The sequence below is a fragment of the Dromaius novaehollandiae genome, chromosome 8 (genome assembly GCF_036370855.1).
Source record: "Dromaius novaehollandiae isolate bDroNov1 chromosome 8, bDroNov1.hap1, whole genome shotgun sequence".
Lineage (NCBI taxonomy): Eukaryota > Metazoa > Chordata > Aves > Casuariiformes > Dromaiidae > Dromaius > Dromaius novaehollandiae.
The window spans coordinates 9,360,235-9,384,046 of NC_088105.1; the positions used below are offsets into that span (position 1 = coordinate 9,360,235).

Sequence of the window (23,812 nt, forward strand, 5' to 3'; positions counted from 1 at the left end):
TAATTCAGGCTGGAAGAAACCTTGGGAGGTCTCTAATCCAGCCTCCTGCTCAAAGCAGGATCAGGCCTTTGGTCAGACTCAGGGCTTTACCTAGTCAACTACTGAAAACCCCAAAGATGGAGTCTGTAAAACCTCTCTGAACAACCTGCTCTAATACTTGACTGCCCAAGTGATGTAGCTGATCACCACATGAGAACATTTTCTACGAATACTTGTATAAATCAGCTGAAATAACTTCCAGTTATAAAAAAGAATTATCAAGAAAAGCAATCGTTGTTTAATACACAGGGTTTAAAAAGTGATTCCCAAATTGGTTAAGTATGCTACAGTACCTTATAGATTGTTTATTAAAAAAGCAAACAAAATTTGATTTAGATTAAAAAAATCATCTAATTATCTGCAGATGGAGACAGCTTTGAAGTATTAAGAGCTTTATGGGAAAAGGATCTTCCTACTAGCAGAGTCTGAAATTACTAGGAAAAATAAGGTCCCACTAGTGGTTACGCAGCTTTCATTCATTAACTTACCAATTTCAAATTATGTAAATTTTATCCCTAAATGTGAAAGCTCATGTAGATTCAAGAACAACTTTGACTCACTTTGTAAGTGCACTCGCTGTGCAGTGTCAACAAAGTCATCACGAGATTTATTTTTCTAGTCAAGACTGGAGAGAGTTAGTAGCTGACATGTTCTTTCCAGGTTTCACAGCCTCTTTTGTACTGAAAGCCTATCTGCAGGACTTTGAGGGTTACATTACCGAGTTGAGACTGCCCTAAATTCAGAGTTCTGACATCCATATAACCCTCCTTCTGGTTACAAGTCATTTAACCTCCGCTTAAGGGATCCGGAGCACAACTATGCATTAGAAAATCCATCAGCTCAGCATTCGAGAGAAAAAGAAAGTAAAAGCGCTCATGTGAAGTAAGGTAACAAAACTATAGAAGAGATACAGACTTTAAACAGGTGGAGGGTATTACACTTTTCAAGTTTCCTTTGTAATCTTGAAGTTCAAGCCTCTCTATCCAAGCATTTCCTTTTTCCTTCCAGTTGCAGGAACAGTCAGAATAAGACAGATCACTCCACAATTTTAAAATGCCACTTTAATGAATTTCTATTTAAAAAAAAACAACACACACACAAATCACCTCACTGATTTAACATATAGAAAAAGCTCTGACTTCTCATCTTCTCAAAAAGCAGCATCTACTGTACTCTAAAACAATCCTGTGAAGAATAAACCTATTCACACATTTCTTTCATTTCTTTTCACCACAAAAAAAGAAGCATTCCTAGGTCACAATCTTAATAAAATGGCTCAGCTAATCCTTACCAGTCTAGTGCATTAAAAAAGAAAAGCTAGTGATAGTGGACACAGAACTGAAGAGTACCTTATTAAGCATAGATCTCTCAATTTACATGGGAAAAGCACTTTTAGTCCAAAGTAAAAAGGGGAACAGAAAAATAGAATGGGTTCAATGAATAGATAGAAAATATACTCTTAATGGATTTTTCTTTTAATCTCACCTTGAAAGGATTCAAAGAAAGGATTTCAGTTCATGTTACTGAAAGGCTCAACACAAACAAAAATATGATCTTGAAATGGTGACCTAACTGTACGGTTTGAATGCTGAGAAAAGCCTCTTCATATCCTGTCCATTACTTAGAGGTAACGGAATAAAAAGCAACACAAACAGCAGACCCCCAAATTAAGATCCCAGACCCCAAAAGCAAGAAGCATAGCTTGATCTCAAGCTCCAGCAGAGGAGTTCAGTAAAGTTGCAGCAGAAAAAGGACAGTTCGGATGTCTTCCTTTGAGTAAATCACTAAGCTCCTAGGCAAATATAGCCTTAGTTGTGCAAACCCCTTTGGATGTCATTTTGAGACCTTTCAGAGGAGTGGAAAGCTAGCCCAGAAGAACTGGAAATCCAAGCAGACTACAAAAAAAAAATGACCATTTGCTCAAAGACCCAGGGCTTTTTGGGACACAAGTACCCATGTTTCTACCAGACTTGGGAACTACCCAGTAGGAAGAAGCAGCTTCCCGATAACCAGGTTTCAGACAGAGCTCTTGCTGTAGTCTGCTTCTTGGGTTTTTCTGCTTTTTTTTTTCTTTTAATATGAAAGACTGCCACATTATTCTCTGAAGGCCTCTGACAGCGCTAAAGCAATTTTCTACATAAATCATTGTAATGCTAACGCTGCAGCTTACAGTCTCATCTTTAAAGGAAAGTCTTCTACTATTTACTGCCACAGTCAGTAGAGAGAAGAAAAGTTAAGCTCTGATGACTGTTCTGTCTGGTGGCATAACACATGGAAAAATTATGCCCTAGCCCAATTCTAACAAATCTTAATATACTCATGTATAAAGTTATTTACCCAGTTTTCACAAGAGATTTGAGTACACAAAAAACATTTAGCATATTGAAGTACATGTCCCTATTCATACTGCAAATACACCGAAAGTCTCTCTAACATTAAAGCAACACTGAGTGACTGACCACTTCAAAGCCCTGGATATGTTTTCATTGAACATCCTTCTGTTAATCTCATAACTATTCTTGGAAGAAGAAAAAAGAGGGAGTGAGGGTTGCAATTTTCACTTGTGAGCACTGTTTCTAAGCAAAACAAGGAAGTTCTCCTTCATTGGACTTGTGATCTTAATTTAAAAATATGCATGCAGCCACTTTGATTAAGTAAGACATAGCCTAGGTATCAGCCATGCATCAGCAGTCTCCCACCCCCTCGTATCTCCTGGATGTGGCCCTGCATTGCTGGCACCGCAAACGACGGCTGCCACCGTGTGGATGCTGCCCACAGAGCACAGCCACCGCGGAGCCAGCGAGCATGGAAAAGCAGGGCTCAAAGCTTGCCTTTTTGGGCAAAGCTGATTTCCAGAATTGGGAAACCTGGCATTGTAGAGCTGAACATCGATTTGTATTTTCATTCCAAAAGAAAACAGTAGCTTTCTTTGTACTTCACCAGAATTTTTACAAACACCACCATACATATGGATGCATGTTGTGTTACCTATGACCCTTTACTCATCCCTGTAAAGCCTGGTCAGTCAGGAACATGCTTGCAGCAAGGAGCTCAGGAGAATACTACTGCTGTTCAGTTTCAGGTTTTGTGTGGTTGTTTATATACACCATCCTTAATTACTCTTTCCATCCTGTTGTTATTAATCCTTTTTTCCCCTACTTTAAATAACTATCAAGATTTTGCAGATACCGAACACATTTCCATCATCTTTCTTTTAACACATAAGCCTAATATACCTTAAAAGCCTCTTTGCTTAAGCCACCCAGTTTGCTATCCAGTGTGTGAACTTCATGTACAGTTAAAGCAATGCAAACCAGCCAACATCCTTGCCTTCTGTCAGTCTGCAACAGTTTCTTCTCTTTTTTAAACCACATAAACCAAATTAAGTACAAGGAAGTTCAACTTTGTGTCAGTTCCACTTCTATTCTTAAATATGCTTAAAGTATCCCTTTAAAATACAAGCTGTTTTTTAAAAATTGATGAGGATTCATTACTTAACTTTATATTTGCTTTGTATTTAAATTAATTGGTCTCAACAGCAACTGCTAACCAGTAAGACTTGTTTTTTGTCATTATTTCTAGTGCTGTTTTCTGCAGCAAGCCCCATGAACAAGTTCAGGACTACGGTGCAGTAGACTAGAAAAAACATAAGACTTTTCACTCCATTTCTCTCACCAAGAAAGCTTTTTAAAGCCCCTGATAATTAACCTGGTCCATCTGTGGGCACCTAAAAGTTGTTTTTATTACCTTAAATGTGTCTCAGTGCTGGCAGTTCATTAGATTCATAGAGTCTCTCTGAACTTGAGCCTACTAATTTGGCTGAAGAAGAGTGGTGAACACCAGAAGCGTGTTGGCCACCATATAATATACAAAAACTCTTGATTAACAGATTCAGAACTTTAAAGGAACCATTTGGATAGCCAAAAGCTAACGGGAGCTACACCAGCAGCACATTTAGCGGCCCTGCTTTACCAAAGCACTTAAGGACATGCTCAAACACGAACAGTCTTACTCAGCTCATACTAAAAACCCAAAGATAAATAGAAAGTACAGGCAGGGGAGAAGATTAATTGTAAGCCAAGATATTTCTTGGTTAAATGCATTTAACATTAAATAACTACTGTTACTAGCACTGGCTTGGAGGAAGGCCCCCAAATATCTTCATTTTAGCAACAACACACATACTTTTCAAATGTATATTTCACCCAAGAATCTTACTCTAATGCCTTCAAAATGGGAGTGAGATTTACTGCCTTTCCAGCATTTTCTAACCAAATACCACAAAAATGCTGCTCTTGCAGAATGTCACGGAGAAGAGAAAGGGCAAAAGAGCAAAATCCAATCTATGCTGAACTTGGTAGCTAAGGAAGTTTGTCTACATTGCGGCGAGATTCCCATCTGCATTTCATTGCAGCCAGTGTGAACCCAATCAGTGCAGGTTAAACATACGTCAGATCAATGATTATTGTGTTCTGACCTCTGCGATTAATTCGGACATTATACATTCCAGCTACATATTGCAGTAGTTAAGGAATCAATGCTGCTTTTAAAAAAAGCATGTATTTCATGCTACATATGCTTCAATTTTTTCACACAGTGCAAGTTTTTGGGGGGCTTTCAACAATACCCAAGCTGTTCTGTCACCATCTGAACAGTCCCTTCTTAGGGCATTAGGCCAAGACTCAAAAAACAAGTTCAAAACATTATTTCATCCTGTATATGTTTCTTTCAAGACATCAGGTATTGCTACTTTGGATCTCATCGTTCCAAAATATAAAATGGGAATACTACTACTTCTCTCTCTCTCAAGGTTATTGTGAGCACTAACATATGCGCACACCTCACAAATTTATATAAGAAGCTACTGGTTCCTGCATATACAACATGTGGAAAAGATTTCAATTAGCATGTTGCATCATTTTTCCCACCACCACCACCAGTTCTGAACAGGCTACCACAGACTAATTAAATCCTCCAGGGTATGCTTCCACAGCTGCTGAAACCAGTTTAAGGTTAGGGCTGCTGGCTAGCCCCAGCCTCTCCCTATCCCATGTGCTCTCTTCGGCCTGATCCCTCAGGGAGCAGGTTCATGGAACTAAACCAGAAGAAATTCATTCTGTTAAAAGACAGTCAATAGCATTTTACCAGTTTAAATGTCTGAACTGGTGCATGGCAGGCTCCAATGAGCTTCAGCAGTGGTGCAAAGGACTTGACCGTGACCCATGGCAGGGGGTGCAGAGTTTCTTTGCCAACAGCAGAGCCATTCAGTTGGTTTTACCGCAACCACACCCTCAGCAGCATTCGGCATTGTAAACAGAGCTTCCACCACTTAGCAAAGTTCAAGCAATTGCAATTACAAACTCCACTATTTATTCTCACCACAATGACTAGATCCACCAACATTTAAACCAACACCACGTATGTTTAGGGAAAACTATAAATTCCAAGCAAAATGGATGTTTTTTAAAACACTAGACCTACATCACTTAAGATGCAACTGTACTAACACAAAGACAGAGTCTATTATAGGCTTCACATTTATCATATCAAGGCTACTTGATATTCACCAGCATCTCAAAGGTTCTGGATTCAGTCCTGACTGACACCATCTGGAAGAAAATTTCCTACTGTGGTAGCTAAGTGTTTTCACTGATCAATGATAATCACATATTTACAAAATTATTTTGGGGAAACCACTGCAAAGTGTTACATAGGTACAGACCACATCTTGTTTAATACAAGTTATTAACTCTGCCTCAGCAGCTTATATCTCCTCACGAGATGCATTGTCAAATTCATAATATTTCTTACCTGGATACTATGCTGGAACCATTGTAGAGGTCACTAGCGTAGGACAGTGTTGCCAGGGGTCGGACAGAGTTGTAGCGCGTGAACTTGGATAGACACTCCTGAAATTCATCCAGTTGGCTTGTGGTTCTGCTGTCATCTAGGGAGAGGCAGCAGAATTGATGAGGACAGAAAAAGATGATAAATAAGCTCAATAACAAAAACAAGAATCATCAAGGTGCAAGTGCTCACATGACACTACCTCTGCTCGGTATTGGGGAGGTTTCTTGGTCAAAAACTTTATTCCTTCTTTCACTTCTAGCATTCACTGAAGGCAGGGAATGTTTCAGAGCATAAATTAAGTCCTTCCAATACAAGGCTGGTTCAAGCTACTGTGTTAAAGACCTGCCTAGAGATCAAAATATAGCTTTCCAGGTAAAGCAGCTCACTTATTTTATGCAAGTGCAGAGCTCATGGGCCAGAAAAATTATTAACAGAAAGCCTTTAAGCGTATCAAAATGCATTTTGAGAATGTCTAATATTCTATGGAGATGAAAATATATTCCTTTCCCTGTATTTGGGTTACAATATGCCTCCATTTGGTGTCAATTACATTCAAAATACTTCTAGAGGAAATATTTCTCTTCTTACTCCAAAAGCAATAGAGCTAAGGGAGAGTTGTTTCAGGGCTGGAGAAGGGAGACAAGCATGAAACTAGAAGACTCCCGGTGCTATAAGTTTTGTGAAAATTATGACCTTCTGCAGACAAGGTGAAACTGAGCCAGCTTGAAAAGTAATGATAAATATTCTGTGGAAAATGGAACCATTTACTAAAAAAGTTAAAATTAAATTGCAGCATAGACAGCTAAAATCATTCCCCATTCCTCACGTTTCCTGTGTATGAACAGAATTTTATTTAAATCATTTTAACTTTAACATTTCCCAAATAAGGGAAAAAAACCAAACTTACAGCAGCACCACATGGACAAACCAGCCTTCCTAAGATGGTCATGTATTGACAGTCAAGCATTAGGTAGAGTCCTCAGGCATCGTAACGACCCCCAGGATTTGCAGGAATTTGCCCTTTTTTCGTCTAACACTCACACGTTTGCTTTGCCTTTTTGCACCGACACAATGCAAAAGAGCTAACTATCGGCTCCAGTAACTCTCACAGATGTAACGCGCCGCAGCTCAGTTCACAAGCGGCCCGGGGTGCTGAGTCACACTGTCGTACACCTTGCCTTCTCTTAAACCACGGTATTTGCCAAGGTAGTCTGCGGCAGCAGAGCAATGCACGCTACTCACTCACGCAGTGCAGATCACAAACTCCATGTGCTGGTGAAAAGTTACTTATCAGTAGTGAAAGGAAAAGACAAAGCTCAGCTTAGAGATCTGGAAATACTAGGGTAAAAAGAGAGCAAAAGCGGAAGGTTAAGGTGGAACAGGAGAGTACAGCAGTGACTGCTTGTGGGAAAGCACAGAAGGAACAGACACTTTCTGTGCCTCAGTAATTCCTTTCCCTCAGGACTAACAGGCTTGATCTACAATTGTACAGTATTTTGAAGTGCCCCTTCAATGCTATTTAATGTTTGATTTTATAAAGGAAAGGTGAAGCCTAGTAATTAGGATGTTTAAGGGTACTAGCATATACATCGCTCTTATCTGATGGATTAAAAGGCATGAAATGAACAAAGTACTGCTCTACATTAAAATCGTCAGCACCTGACTGCTGCAGGAACCAGCTTGAGGAGGAGACGGTAGGTAAACATCAGTCAGTACTTTTCAAAGACTGCTTCTGCCTCTGACACTTGAGTAAGAGCAAATAGCTGCTACTCTTCCATTTCCCTTGTTTAGAGATCAAGCGTACAGTCTTTCTATAATTTATTCTATATCCACGCCTGGAAAATGGAACGTTATTTCTCAAGACATTTTTTCCTGTCAAAGTGCAAGGCCATTTCTTAATTACGGTTATATTACTTCTCCGCTTCCTATTAGAACAGTCACAGGCGTCTCTTGCAGAAAGCTTTATACGCACATTAAATCCTATTTAAAGTGTGTCAAAAAGCAGGAATAACTCTTAAAGAGAGGAAAACCTAATTAAATATCGCAGGTTATTCCTTATTTAGGAAAAACTGCACTTGCAAATCCTCCACCTTTAGTGCAGCTGATCCATACAAATAAATAAAAAGTTTAGTTTCATCAGGTTCATATTTGTAGTTCCAATCATGAAGAAAGAGGTCTTCCATAAGGGAATGCTGGGAAGAGTCCAATTTGATATTCTTGGTTAATAAAAGTATTACATAAATGTGTTTATGCTAAAGTATCACAAAGATAGCACTGTGTGAAAACATCACAGTATGATCTGTGAAGCACTGTAGTCTGCCAAGCACTTATTAGCACCTTCCAGAAAACTGGCAGGTCACATACAACTGGCTTCTCTGATTTTCCAGCTACTAAGGCACCTTTCAACATGCTACATTCTTTGTTAAAATAATTTTGCTGCGCTTGATGAGACCTGGAGTCAGCTGCTGTGCTGAGGTAGATATGCCTACACCTTCTACCTCAGCATGCTTCCCAAAAAACACTTCACAGCCCTCAAGTTCAAAAAGGCCAAGTTTTACTTGGATTCCAAAATTATCAAACCTACCTTTTTAAAAACAGGTAAAATGCAAACAAACGAAACTCATGGCGAGAAAAAAAAGGGGGGTGGGGGTGGGGAAGAGTGTTTCTACTCCAGCTCTCCTACTGATGTCTGTGTCCTGAGACTTGACTTCCAGGCCTGGCTATTAAGACACTACCTCAGTAACCCCTGCGTGGTTCCCTCTCGTCCCTAGGAAGTTTCTCCCATCCCCTGAGTGCTGGCTGGCTGCTCCCGGCTCCTCACTGCAGTCTGTCACCCTTTGCATGAGCTATAGCTCACGGTTCTGTGCTGCAAACCTCTTGCCTGCCACAGCCCATCGCCTAAAGCCTTCTCCCCAAAGCATGTTTCTGCCCCAGGGCACTAGAGCAACCTCCTCCTCCCTCAAGAGGCATTCATTTGACCTGCTCATTTCTTAAAGAAACTTGTCATATAATCAGGAACCATCTATCTACTATGTAACAATCACTCTAGCTGCTGTTACTCAATTATGCATGAGGCAGTCTAGGCAATCATGAAAACAGCTTCTAATTCCACAAAACAAGTCTTAAATCTAAGGTGTGCCCCATGGGGCACACGAGCTTGAGATCACTGCTGCACACCCGGCTTCTATACTTCTGTAAGCCATTTGTTAACAAAGACCCACAACCTAGACAACATACAGGATAACCTCCAAGTTGTGAAAGTTCATAAGAGGTTAATACCTACTGCACATTAAATAGGTCAGAATTTGCCCATTTATGTTTACATCTCCATAGTCTTTTGATAGCAGTGTTTAACTACTGCATTTATACTACATCTAGCAGAAAGATTACCCAACCACTGGTTTCAAGCATTTGCATCTTTAGAACAAGCATCAGTGCAATTGTTTATTATGGTTATGCCCTTCACAGTACAGGATTACAATGTGTCCCTCCTAAATGACAGGATTACATTTTCTACATTTAGAAACCTCAAAGACTGGTCAAGAAAAAAAAAGGATGGTTTGAGTAACATGCATAAACAAACATTGTAACATTCCTATAGGAACCACTTGCACAGGGAAAAAGCAAAAGCTGTTCTCTCAAAAGTGAGCCTGTTCTGAAGTTATCTTTTAGAGCACTCGGAAGCTGATCACCACGCAAGAGGAACTCACCTGAGACACGTGTCATCCTTGTGGAAAAATAGCACTGCTCTAGGTCCTCAAAATGAGCCGTGAGCCTCTTCCGTCTTGAGGCTAGCGTGCTATTATACCATGGTTGTTTTTTGGTCTGAATGGAGAACAGAGAACACACCTCTTCAGAAATGTAAAGCCAGGCCTGTGTTCTATTTCAACAGATTTTAGCAAATTATAAACAATTCATATGTTATTTGTAGAGGGTCAAAAGTCTAAGATAATGATAAAGATGATCTTCCTACTATATACAGTTATTCTTAGGGTTTCACGTTCTACCCTCTCTCTATAAACAAGAAAAGCTGCTTTTAAACAGCTTGTTTGCTGAATCTCTGCAGATTTACAGGTTTTGGCCTCACGCACAGAACAGACAACTAGCAACTGCAAGAAGCAGGAGCAGACTAAGACACCATCAAGTTGAAAGGATGATTGCACTGAAATCTATGAAACTCATCATAAAAAGTACTTCCCAGCCCATATAAGCAGTAACAGTGAGAAGGAGAAGCAGCAAAGCATTGAAATGGTATCAGCAAGCTCTCCTCCTGAAGTAAAACAGAAAATACGATACTTCTTGTTTGTATCACTAGACAGGAAAAGAAACAAACTCCCCTACAGCAAGCAGCATGAAGAACACCTTGTTTTAGCTTATTTTTTAATTCTCACATATTGCATCTTCAGACCTAACGGGGAAACTTCATGGAATTAAAGAATTAACAAGCCTTCCCTCATGGATTCCCTACAGAATGATTAATAACGTCCCTGATCACATACAAAACATGCAACAAGAACCTCCTGAGTGGATGAGGTCCAGAGTGCCATTCAACAGCACTAACAGCACACACTCGGCACGCACCACGAACGATTACGATTCCCTCTCAATCCACGCAGAAGAATGGGCTGCCCTTACATTACAACCATCAAGGTGGCCAACAAGAACAGGATTAAACTAAGTTTAGAGGCTCATGCCCCACTGAAATTCAGCTTATAAACAATATTAATAGTAATCTAACATTACGGGGAGGGGGGGAAGCAAACTGCAAGCAATGAAACCCCCAAACACAACTTACTGTGGAAGGCCCCTGGCTATGTACTGACATCGTGACTCTTAGGATTTCAGCTTCATGCTGATTGCCCTTAAGCTCTAGATAACTTGTTTCATCCCGAAAGCAACCCCAACCTCAACATACATCTAGAACCCTGGAAGGTACTTCTACCTCAGTGTTTTTTAAACTATGAATTTCTAGAACTTCAGTTTTACGGACTATTTAATGGAACCGTTTTGTAGCATCTTTGTATTAGTTCTGCACACCAGCCTGCAAGTGCTGCAGCCTCGCACAACACATTGTAAGTGATTAGGGCTCAAGACGACTGAAAGTATCAGGGGCAATCACTTCAGATTCAGACTTGGGTTATATTGCCCATTGTATTGGGGGCAGTTTGTCTTGAGACTGATCTGCTAGCTGGTTCCAGCCCACACTGAGAAGGAACCAATCATTTTAAGTAGTTTTCCTGCTAAGCACACCTACTTTAACTTGAGAGGAAAATTCCACTGGAGCAGGTCTCTAACTGGCACACAGCAGCTCAGCTATGCTGAGAGACAGTCTGTATTAGCCCATCTTGATCAGATGCTGGGCAGCTAAGTATTTTAAACTGCTCACACTTGTACAAAACATGTATTGAGCTTGTAAGTAAAGAAGGCTGCTCCCTCACTACTTGTTAAGCAGTAATGGGGAAAAAGGAGTGAGAAATAAGGGAAAGGACAGAAAAAACACCCAAGTGCTTTTTATTCAATGCTCACTATATCATAAGACCCAAGAAGCCTACTTCAGCTGTTCTAGTTGAGGACATTCGTTAGGATTACTGTGTTAGCAAGTTATTTTGCTGTCTGAATTCTACTAGCTGCCCTAAAGAATACTCTTAAAAACCAGACAAAAGCTTCATAGCTATATACAAGCTCCTTCTAGCAGAAGAGGAAGGTCTTACAACTAAACACTACTTGCAAAATTCCTAAGGGCCTATGTGATTTTTCCACTATTTACTTCTGAATCTCAAATTGAGAGAAAAATTGTCCTGTAGGATTGTGATACACAAATCCTTCCCTAAGAACATGTTCCTACATTTGTAAGCAATGCAAAACTAATTATACCATGAAAGAAAGCTATGCTATTCATTCTAGTATAGCTTACTGCCAGCAGTGCCCAATGTAAGATTTCTTACCATGACTGACAATTAAGAGAATGCAATTGAGTTTATATTCTTAGCACTATTTTCCACTGCAGAGTCTTGTTGAAATGGGACCATCTTTGAACTAAATGTTTCTTAACTTCAAGAGTTCTCTTAATTCCCCACCCAAAAATACACTAAAGTTTAATTAGCAAATTTGCACTAGAGTGTAGATCTTGCACTCTTAAGGACAAAAAAAGATTCTCATGCAAATAAGCCTGTCATACAAAGTGACTAAAAAGTCGAGGTTGTTTTGTGTGCTTACTATTACAATATGCTATTTCTTTTTATTTCAAAGGCAAAGTTAAAGTATGAAGACAAGTAATATCAATGGAGACCAAACACACACCATACCATATCAGAGTTCTGAACATATAATCTCCACCCAAGTTTTACACACCCTTTAAAATCAGGCAAAGCTTTAACTCTTTGTTCAAGCTAAACCCAAAGACCACAGTAGCAGTAATGACAAACATTTTTCATAAACTAACAAAGGGAAGTTTCCAATTACCAATTCATTGCAAAACAATGAACTGCAATGAGCTGCAGAACAAGACACCTGCATGCACAAGTGTCAGTCCAGAATGTATGTATTTTCTTTAAATCAGTTACTCTGTTAAGCAAGATCCAACAGCACTTTTTGTTAACTTACTAATTGTTTGCTTAATGCTTTGTTGTGCAGAGGACGGCCCACTACCAGAGAGTGCCAAAGACCCTAGTTAGCATGCAACCAACAGGTTACCTAACTCAAAACCATTAAACCTTTCTGAAGCTGTGAGCTGGATACCACTGCCATGTTCATAACCCAGCTGAACCACCCTGAGCTGTAGTCCTGCAGCAGTGCTGTTTGTCATTCAGGAGGCCCTGCAGATCAGACCAAGTTTGAAGGCTGCCTGCCAAGCAGTTTCACTATGTACTGAACTTGCTACCCTAAGCTATATGAATCCTTAATACTGTCTGTAAGGCTCTCACACTGACACACTTCAAGACAACTGTATGTTTGCAGAACAAATGTTTCTTGTTTTTAAATGTTAAACTAATCCAAAGCTATTCAAGTCAATGCAAAGTGTCAGAGATGTACTTTCTCCTCAAATGCCACTCACTCAGGAGAAGAAATGAAACATCAAAACTTACCCCTCCCTTCTTTAGAGAGGCCTCTTAAAAAAAAAAATCCCCTTTCCTCTGAAAGAGTTAGCTTTGGGAATTAAGTCACATGTCTAAACATATTACACGGGTTTTCTTTGATCGCATCAATGTCAACATTCATAAGCACGCACAGTCATTCCTACAGAAGAGTCGACTTGACTGGTATCCTGGAGTTGGACTATGTTGTGCCCACCCTCTCCCCAACCTTCACATTCCCTCTCACTTATCCCTCTGTGCACAGACATATATGCATTACCTTACCTGAGAACTGCCACTGAAGCCTGGAGGCTGGCTGTACTCCGTGGAATCAATAATACTACTGCAAAAATCAAAAGAAATAGTCTGCTTAAATCACTGTACAATCATCCTTTATCATTTCCAGCCTACTTGTTTTTTTTCCCCTTTACATCCAACACCATACTTGCCTTTGAAATTCATTTTAGAGACACAAAAGACAAGGCTGGTTGTCTGGGAGGGAAAGGGGAGCGAAGTGCTGTTTGGGTCCCCCCCTCCCCTTTTTTAATACAGGGACTTCAGAGCAGAATGTTGGTCCTCTCCAAGTACAAGAAATTTTTGCATACTGTCACACAATTGGTGTGTTAGTGCAATCTAATAATTTCCAATTAAATTGCAAAACCCTATTCTTTATATGAAATATGCAGGGGAAGACATTTTGCAAATAACATTTTTCCCACCCCAGTTCCCTTCCAAAAAAAAGTTTAATGTCATGGCATTAGAGACAGCCGTGAGAAAAAAGCTAGAGAAACCAGCTTATGAAGAATGCTGCTATTCCAGACACCTCTGAATACATGCAAAACCTGGATACAAATAATGAAGTTCAGAATTAAATTCAAGAGATGCTGCCAGCCGGAATATTTCAAGAATATTTCTATTACATTCTTCCAGTTTTCCTTATGTTTGGTTTTCATACAAGCTACTACTTTACCCTATTTAAATACAGTGCTAGAAAATGCTAAGCTGTGTATAGTTATATAGCTGTCATTTACAATGATGTAACATACTTTAAATCAGTATTTTAAAAACATGTGCAAACTCAAAAGATTTATGTTATCTCCCAAAACTGCAAAAGGATTTACTGATACAAACAGAAGAACAGGTGGTTTGGTATTTCTGCACATATGGCAAAACATTTAGCCATCCCAATAAAACACTGGAGCCAAATTATAACACCTTATCACTCAAACACCTAAAACTTTTAGGACACGTAAAGGTTAATACACAAGAACACCATTTTACTAACTACTGAAAACACATATTGCAAATATCATCATGATTTGTGCCTAAAAACCTTTATCCTTTAACTCGCTTCTGCTTTGTCCTTTGGCTTGGACAGAAAAACTATCCAGTTTCATCTTCATCAGTTTTACTTACAAGGTGGCCTTAGACTTAAGTATTCCTTGGGAAAGCTAAAGGTTTCCTTAAAAAGCTGCCAAAACATTGTTATAGGTCTTGGCAAGACAGAATTGTACCAACTGGTGTTTGTGTAATGTTTGCCAGAACTGATGAGCGGACTTGACGTTCCAGTAAGACAAGTGGTGTGGCTGAAATGCTAGTCAGGGTACCCCGAAGTCTAGAAGGACGGAAGGGTGGTATCAGTGCTTAAGTATTTTTCTAGATGTTTTAAAGCTCTGCTGTAGGTAGAAGCAAGTATAAACTGAAGACAATGAGAGACAATTTGAAAATACTAGGGGTTAACTTTTAAGATTAGATTGATTAGGGTCCTGTTATACATAGGAGAAAAGCAACAAAGAAAATTTAAGAGATAAAAATCATTATTTGCTGCTAGCTATTGCAGTGGAAGTAACAGCAGTGCTGTTTTAAGCATGGTCAGGGACAATGAACTTTAAATTAGAGTGTGGCCACACGGAATAATGAAACACGTACAGCAGATCCTGCCGGGAACAGCATGAGTAAGATGCACGGCTGGAAAGCAATGAAAAAGTACTCCATTACTAGAGACAGGTACAGTGGCAATTAACAGCAGAACACACAGACTTATAGCGTCTAGTCTCGTTTTGCTGCAGGTTGTCTGGTGATGTACGGACGTCATTTCCCTAACCAGAATACAAATTGAAAAACATTTCTGTGCAGTGCCTGTAGCTAACTGGCATATGCTTGAATGTTTTCCTTTTTAAAAAAGGGGAAGCAAATAATCAGAAAATTACAAAAACTCTCCTCTGTATTCTTTTCATAAAGCTTTTTACAGTAACTGCAATTAGGAAATTCAGCTACAGTAATATGGCATATTTAAAAAATCTGGAACAAAAACAACAAAACAATGCAGCAGCTTATGGACTAAAAATTGCATCTGTTACACTGCTACCAGGCTGGGGCACAGGGTGAGGGGGTTAGAATACTGGCAGGGAAGGAGCTTAGGATTTCAGTAACTGAATCAAAGTTACCAAGCAACTCATTTGTAAATCAGAATCCTTCCCCAGGACCTCCTACTAGGATGGCAGTTTGTTATTGTAATTACTGCTTGGATATTTAATCACAAAGATGCTTACTTGTATCTCCTGCTTGTGCCATTTACTGATAGCAAGAATAGCACATGCGGCTGTTCAGAAAACCCTAAACAGAACTATTTGTTCTCTTCCCTATTCTTCCCTTCTTGTTCTCTATTTAGTACACAAACCCTGCAGCCTATAATCCTGTAAACAAGTGCTGTACTATTACCCAATTTAATATTTCATCATGCAACATACAAGCACAAAAGAGAAAACACTTGTTTCTTGAAGCAGAGCATGTATTGCATATGATAGCCATATTTGTGTTTTGCTAAAGAGCTTATGAAGGAAGATGAGGGCAAAGAATGAGAACACCTAGTAATTTCACATTTTGAAGAAGTTCATGCTGGGGAAAAAATACAAACATGCGAAAAAGCAGAGAATTCACAAAGCAAGCCTGTAATTTAGAGGAAGTAGATGAATAAGGGTAAGCCACTGGAGACCAGATAAAAACTGCAAATTCCAAAGTACTCTATCTTCTTGAACTTTAAAATCAAAGGCTAAAGAGGTTTTCTTTTTCTTTTTTTTTTCCCCCCATCTCAGCATGGGACTATGATAGCACTGTAATACTTGTGAACCACATTAGTAACATTTTACAATTACAGTTCATTAGCAGGGTGTTAAGCATGTTAACAATTTAAGTACACCATTTTAATTCAGTGGGAAGTTTAAGAGTCTCTGCAATTTTAATAACATTTTATCATGGAAATGAAGTTATCTCCAAATAGGTTTGTATTTCATTCTTGGTTCTCCAAATCTCTAAAAAACACTCTGCAGATTAAATATTTCAGTTAACGTACAACTAGAAAAGTCAGCCAATTTTAAAGCTCGTGTCAATTCTTCTGTAGTACTTTTTCCAAGGGGGAATCAAAGTTACAATCTGAGATATTCTCCAGAACATTTAATGTTGACAAGAGACTGAATTTTATGAAGTACAAGTTACTGGAATCCGAGTCCGAATAATTCAGGTCTTCTGGTAAACAAAACCACACCTTCTGTCAATGTAAGATAGATAGAGGCTACAAAAGTCAGGCATCAAGTGAGGCCTGTTCATAGCTTTCCTTCACACACTGCTTTTGCTTTGATTAAAGAAAATGCAAGACCACTTCTTACTGCAGAAGTGTCATTAAGGAATAGAAAAGAGGGTCTTCAAGCTGAGAGAAAAGGCAACTCCACATACCCTAGAAAAACCCTAAGACTTCTGTTATATCACATTCTTGGTGTTTTATCATGCAAGAGAGAAAGAAAAACAAGAAGTTCATGGTCTAGATTGAACCGGACAAGAGCAAGAGGATTAGGTCAGGAAAAGACTCCCTGCTCTCCGAATGCACCTGCCACGGTGTAACCCACAACTGTCACCTACCAGACCTCAGCTAAAGCACATCGGCTGAAAGTCACTAAAGTATCTGGGACACTATCTTACATTTTCAAAAGCAAAAACTGAGAATGAATGACCCTAGGGCATGAAATAAACAGACATAAAGCAATACTAAAGAATTTTTAGTAGACCAAAGCCAGCATTGGTTAGACACAATGGATTTTGACACTTGCCAAAACTCTTGGGCTTAAAAGTTATTCCAGGTTTCAAAAGTTAGAAAGAGTTCTTGAGGAGCTTGTTTGTTAACTTGCCTGAAGTAAGATACACATTTCTACTCCTGTAGAAGTACAAAAGAAAAGTTTCTAGGTCTGAAGAGAATGGTGTTTAACATGCCAACGCATCATCATAGCACAAATTCGGCCCAACCATTGCTCAGTTTTCCCCAAGTTGCAGTAACACAAAAACACGCAATTCATTTAATTTGCAATAACCAAAAACTAGTAGAGCCTGACAAGAATCCCATCAGCTTCGCAAAAATCACTGCTTGGAGGAACAACAATAAGCTGCTTAGAAAAAACACCTGCACCCAAAAATCGGTAAAGCAGTAAAGGGCAGAATAAACACTATTCCCATCTTTGCCATATTCCTGTCCTTTCCCTAAGGGCCAACCAGAACTTAACAGGAATAAGAAAGATCCTGGTCTCAGTGTCCAAAAACAGTATCTTTATAAAAATTTCCAGCAGATATTGCTAGGCTTCTCACCAAAGCATTGCATCTAAAAATCTCTCTACGGAAGGAAGTTTGATCATTTTTCTTTCTTACTTCTGGGCTACTAGGTTTAGAGCTGCTAATTACAGAAAAGGCACCAGTACAATTTTTGTAACGGAAACTGACAGTTTAGAGAGCTTTACTGTTAGGAAAATACACTAGAGAGGGCTGGGAGAGAAAGGAGCATTTTGTATTATAACTTGGCTCTGTGAAATCAGAGCTTGCTCACAACTGAAAAACATGGCAATAAAGTAGTAGAACACTGCAAACCCTGGCACAAACAACTTGGACACAAGAAGTATCCGCAATTTTATCATCAATAAACCAGACTACATAATATTCCAGAAAAAACTCCACGTTTACAATACATTAATAGAAAGGCATTTCATTAAATCAAAGCAGGCAGCAGATAAACAGAGCCAGTAGTGTGTACATCTAAAAATCTGATCCTGTGAACCCATACTTTTAACCATTTATACTTAGTGGAAAAGCCGAAGGACATCAATACAATACAAAAATTAGACTTAGGCCAAGCATAATTGCATAACATTCAGAAAATGGAGCACGTATATAATGGTAACATTTCACACCACAGCAAAGGCTAATTATCTGAGTTAACTAATCCATACTACATTTAAAACCATTAGCTTTCCATGGCATCTAGCTTAGAGTGGACTTTTTATTCAGATGTATACTCCGTTGCTATTTCTTCACCGGGTTCGTATCAACATTCGCATCAGATGAGAAACAGACAACATGCAAATATTGTATGCATTCAAAAACTAGTTTTGCTTTGTTTTGTGCATGGCATGGACCAGAAAGCATAGTGCAATATGTACAGCCTGAAAGCCAAGTTCTGTACCTGTGTGAAGGTGAGGGAGCTTCAAACTGGGGCACCGTACTATCCTCACTGACTGGGGAGTACAAGCCACTCATTTCCTGCAACAGAAAGCCAAGGTAGAACAAATCTGACAAAACACGAACAGTAGGTGTCTTTTAATAACAGTATTTACATTGTATTTTTTTCCGAGTACATAACCAAGTCTATCTACATTTATTCAACTCCCACTTAGAAGCTTTTTCCTCTGATTTTTCTCTTTTAATTCTTATTCCAACTGGATTTCTGAAATCCCGCAATCACAGTGCTTTTTGCCCCCCCAAAAGAGACAGTTTTGGAGCTTATATTCCAAAAAACAATGGATTTAACATCCAGTTGTCTCTAAACTCGCATGAGGAATTTGAACTCCTCCCTCAAACATGGCAGAACAAGCAAGCTGTAACCACATTTCTCAGCTACATGAAAACTTTTATCTAATAGACTTTGCAGCTGTAAAGGAATGTGGGATATGGGTCAAGGCAAAAATAAAGGCACAAGAAAACAGGGTGAAGACAGTATCATGTGCTAGACTTAAAAGAAGATCTATCAGTCTTCTGCAGGGCAGGTGCACAAGAGACAAACTTTGTAGTTAACAAACTTGGCTTTGTCATTTTCAGACTAAATCGCTGCAGTGTGCCCAGCATGAGATTATATCTTTAATCTATTTCAGAAACTGAAGCTATGCAGGATGCTGCAGCTCATTAGCTAGGGGGGCGAAATGTTCCAGGACAACATTACTGGTGCTTTTAAATTCCCACTAGGTGCCCATTAGCTGTAAGTTAGAAAGCAAGGTATTTGCAACAGAGAGATCCCAGGCTTTAGAGGTCAAAACAAAGGTCACTACCACACACCAGGTAAGCACCCCAGTTACAGGCAGCTGAACTGCCTGACTGAAGAGCAGAAAAGCAAGTCGCTAGATATTCTCCAAGGGATCCCACAGCTCTGGGAATAGCTTCTCCTAGATCTAAAGAAGTTCTACGAGTTCTTACGAATCTCAAGGAAACATGTTAAGATGTATTATTTCCCAAGAAGCTGAGAAAAAGTCAGGAAAGTCAGTCGGAAACCTGCTTTTACCTATCAAGTTAGTTTGCATAGCTACTAGCTGAAGGGAAGTTCCTGCAGTTGTCAGTTCTATTTATATTTTGATAATGCATCAGCACACATAAATTGGAGATAAATGAAGAAATCTAGAAGTCAGGCTTATGGGCAATGCAAGCTGATTGCCAAGGAGCTTTAAGAAAACTCTATTTTGAAGGGTGGCAGAATCTGATGCAATACTGAAACAGTTTCTTACTTCTGGATCAGAACATAAGAATGATTAGAGGAAAAGGCCAAGCAGGAATTTAAGGACTGAATAAGGACAGAAGGATTGAGTTGATGAGTTTAAAAATACTTGGAGAATAATTCTTAGCAAAAATCTGAAGAGATCCCTATCGCTAAGACATCAGAGTTGCATCAGGAGGTAGCAGATTGTTTCCGTTTTGATACACAGCATGAGTTGGTTCTGTTCCTACCCAGTATCTGCCTTACGGCTCTCTTGTGCGCCCCTGATACATCTCTATTTTAAGAGTGGCATGTTGCTAAGTCTTAAACAGGCTGTGCAAATGGTTAGAGAGTAATGCAACACAAAAAACTGTAAATTATGATCAATATACTGGCTGTTGATTTCAAGCAATTATACTAAAATACTTGCTACCTACATAAAGAAAGTGAAAAACATGGTTATTTAAGACCTAAGTTTCAATGAAGCCCTCTCTCACCAACCTGCAACTTGCATGCATCAACTATATGAACAAACTAAAGACCATCACCTGTTCATTTTCCCATTACTAAAGCAAACCCCATAAATTTAACACAGCAGCCCCACAGCAAGTCAGACAGCTTGATGGAAATGAAAAACTGCCAGAGTTGGAACAACATCTGGGTACCTCACCTCTACTCGCTTAATATCCTCTTCCAGCACACTTAGCTCCTTCTGAATCTGCTCCAATTGCTGTGAATAAGAAAACAGCAGAAATGTAAACCAGTATGCACTGCACCACCACCAAGATAAATTAAGACCTTTTCAGAGAGAAACCTGAACTATCTTAAATAGCAAAAAAAGTCATACTGCAGGAAATTTATATGCTTAGATTAACATAGATGGGCACAAACTACATTCAAGACAAAGCTGTAATTGTGAAACAGCACAAAGCAAGAACATGATGTACTTTGACATCAATCACAAAGACATCCACATTTTTCAAAGTAACACATTTATGCTCCTCTAACACCTTCCATGAAAGTATTTATAGCTTGTTTACAAACACTGAACATAGTTAAGAACACAAACAAAAGAGCAACCACGAATGAGACAGCGATCACTTTATCCTTCAACAAAATGATAAGCGTTTTGCTAAAAAGTTAGTCTTGTCAAAATCCACTATGAAAGGGGAACAGTATTTCTCTCACCAGCAGTTAACCATGCCAACTGCCAATTTAAAGTCCAAAGTTCTCAGATGGACAAAAACACTTATGATCATGGAGAGATTCTCCTGGCACCAAATAAACATCACATGGCAGGTGTGAGACTTACCTTGCATTACACCATAGGCTCAAGTCAATCTTAACTGAGGGCTGCCACTGCAAGGGAGAGAAGGGGACTTTCTTCCCCTCTCTCCAGCCAACACTCCCTTCCCGTTCTGTGTCGCACTCAGTATTTTTCAGGTTTTTGCAATTACTTTGCAGTCAGTTGGTGACTTGCCTCAACTAATCTTGAGCAACTGGGAGGCCACAAATTCAGTGATTACTATTTACTCCTAAGCAAGAGCATCACCTTACCAGCTTACCAACTCTAATTCCCACCCTCATTCAGTGGAAACGTCCCATCCAAACACCTCCACAGCCTACACACAGCTTCGCAAAACCCTTAACACATACACTGCTCTAAGTAAAAGCTCTTTAAGCCTGGACTTCATTAGTGGGCTCCTCTTTGTGCCTTCTTATGGAAGGCAGGCAAAAACTCAACTTCAGTGTATATCTGGTTCACTCAGACTGACCAATCTAACGAAGAAACAGAACTGAAAGTCCACTTGATTCACCTTAACTCACACTGACCACTAGTTCCGAGTACAGTACAGCTAGTGCTGAGGTCTTTGACCAGTAGTTGTTACCAAGTTGGCAAGTCCACTGAAATTTTATTAAGCACAACACATTCTTTAAAGGTCAGGCAAACTTTTGTCCTCATGAATTTATATGGGAATGTCAAGTTGCCCAAATCCAAAGTTATTAGTACTGCTGCTATGACATATTCCCAAGAACATTTGGCAAACTACTCCCCCAAAACTTACTCCCTTGAGTGCTTATGTCTGATCCTTAAAGTGATAGAACATTTTGTTTAAACAAAAAACAAACAAAAACCCCTACCACTAAAGCACCCACTACTGGTCATAGTTCTAATTATCTGTGGGCTCTGCATCAGATAATCCACTTTTACTTCTTCAACACTGAAAATGCTTCTGTCCCTGAAGACAGAAGCGGAAAGGACTGCTGGGCCCACACCTATTTTTAACATGGCTTCTTTTTCCTTGGAACAAGATGACATTGTATTTATATCCTAATCTCTCTACTCTGAAGTTCTCAGTTTATATTTAATTTTAGGCACAGACAGCACAAGTTTAATGGTTTAAAACTAGACTGCCACAGATAATTTACAAACCATTACACCATAACAGATAATTCCATTTGCACTTGCAAAACCTACAGCAAGAATAGCAGGTGGTGCTATAGCTCCAAGAGTAGCGGTAAGCCTAAGTGACACTTACACAGCACGCGTCCTGGCCGCACTCAGCTCTGGCAGCCAAATACCATTAGTTCCCCACTTTCATAAATTCCACTTTAAAAAAGTAACAAAAACACACTTAGAAGTTCCAAAATTATAGCAAGGAGATAAGTTATTCTACAATGTACTGGCTCACAGTCAAAGCAGAATGCTGTGAAAAATAATTGACGGTTGTTGCCATCACATAAACAGGAGACCTTTTTATAGGCACAAGAGCAGAGACTTTTTTTATTTGCCAGCTTTTATTAACTATTGCACGAAGCCAGAAGTATGAGATCTGAGACTTCATTTCCTGTTGCTAATACTTCTTTCTAGTTACACGAAGGCAAGCAATTTAAACCTACCATAAACTTAACCAGCTAGCAGCAAGTTTTAAACCTAGGTAAAGGTGTTACAATGCAATTCTAATCCCTGATGTCAGACTACAGAAAGGGGTAGGAGGGTAAAGAGAAAAGTGGCACTGTTCGGCATAACAAAGAGCCTATCAAAGCAGGATGTTTCAGCAACAGAAAAACAGGGGCTTTAAGAGCTACAAAGGCCAGATCAAGGCAAAGGCATGCAAAAAGCAGCATCTCCAACCCATGCTTATGTGGTGTAGTTTCCAAAGGCACTACAGTGTGCACAGGTAAGAACAAGCTGACCAACTGGCTGAATATCAAGTAGCCAACTAGGCAAACTAGTTAACTGAAATTCAAGATGCTTATTTTAGGAAGTCTTCTTGTACTGTCAGCATCAAATGACTTATTTCTGCCCACAGTGAGATTTTTTTGGTAGCGTGGCTTGCATGTTTCATGGTTCAGCTTTAGTCTATCCAATATCTTAAATCAGTCCATGTTCATTCTAATTAAACTCTGAAAAAATTAGACTACTGATTTATAACTGCCAGCCATCAAGAGAAGCTTAAGAAAAAGCTAAATGAGTTAATGAGTCTTTGCAGTATATCTAGATTTATGGAACCTTAATTTGATTTTTACTCTTTGCGGGGCAGGCAAAGCAAGTCTAGTCCTGTCCCAGTGATGGGCAGAATCAGACCTGAAAAATTTTAGATTAAAATCAGCAAAAATACTTAGAATGAACATTTAAGATTATGGTAAAACAGAAGTACACATTATTAATTCTCTCAGACACAGAAGCTTTCCAAGAACCAACACAGTCAACGTGGCCAAGAAGGCCATTCAGCAGTCATAACAAACCTAGTCATTTAAACTCCACTGTGAATAAAATATAAGAGGTAAGTGCAGAAGGCTCTGGTTCTAAGTGACACACAAATGCATATATACAAGAAAAGGGAGAAGGGGCTCAAAATAGCCTACATTTTTATCACCTCTGGAAAAAGATTTCAGAAGACAAATCAAGAACTGTAATGGACCAAGAAGATCTCCGATATCAGAACTGCATGTCACTTTGAAAAAGCAAGCCCATGCCGCAACTCATAGCTAGTCTATGCTAAACAAGATTCACAGCAAAGAGCTTTGAGGACAGTGAGAAGCTTACATGGAGAACCAGCTGCACAGT

At 39.3% G+C, this 23,812-nt stretch overlaps 1 protein-coding gene across 3 annotated transcripts in view; it reads right to left on the bottom strand.

The window, feature by feature from the left end:
* COP1 (COP1 E3 ubiquitin ligase) overlaps nucleotides 1-23,812 on the bottom strand; it is a 134,916-nt gene that overhangs the window by 87,914 nt on the left and 23,190 nt on the right. For all 3 annotated transcript variants that reach the window (XR_003259314.2, XM_026101024.2, XM_026101025.2), the window contains exons 7-11: nucleotides 20,411-20,470; nucleotides 18,463-18,539; nucleotides 13,248-13,305; nucleotides 9,600-9,714; nucleotides 5,851-5,986 (exon numbers count right to left, since the gene is read on the bottom strand). Coding sequence is in view for 2 of the 3 variants with exons in the window: in XM_026101024.2 (XP_025956809.2) it covers nucleotides 5,851-5,986; nucleotides 9,600-9,714; nucleotides 13,248-13,305; nucleotides 18,463-18,539; nucleotides 20,411-20,470 (446 nt within the window). In the remaining variant the exon portion in view is untranslated. The remainder of the gene's footprint in view (nucleotides 1-5,850; nucleotides 5,987-9,599; nucleotides 9,715-13,247; nucleotides 13,306-18,462; nucleotides 18,540-20,410; nucleotides 20,471-23,812) is intronic.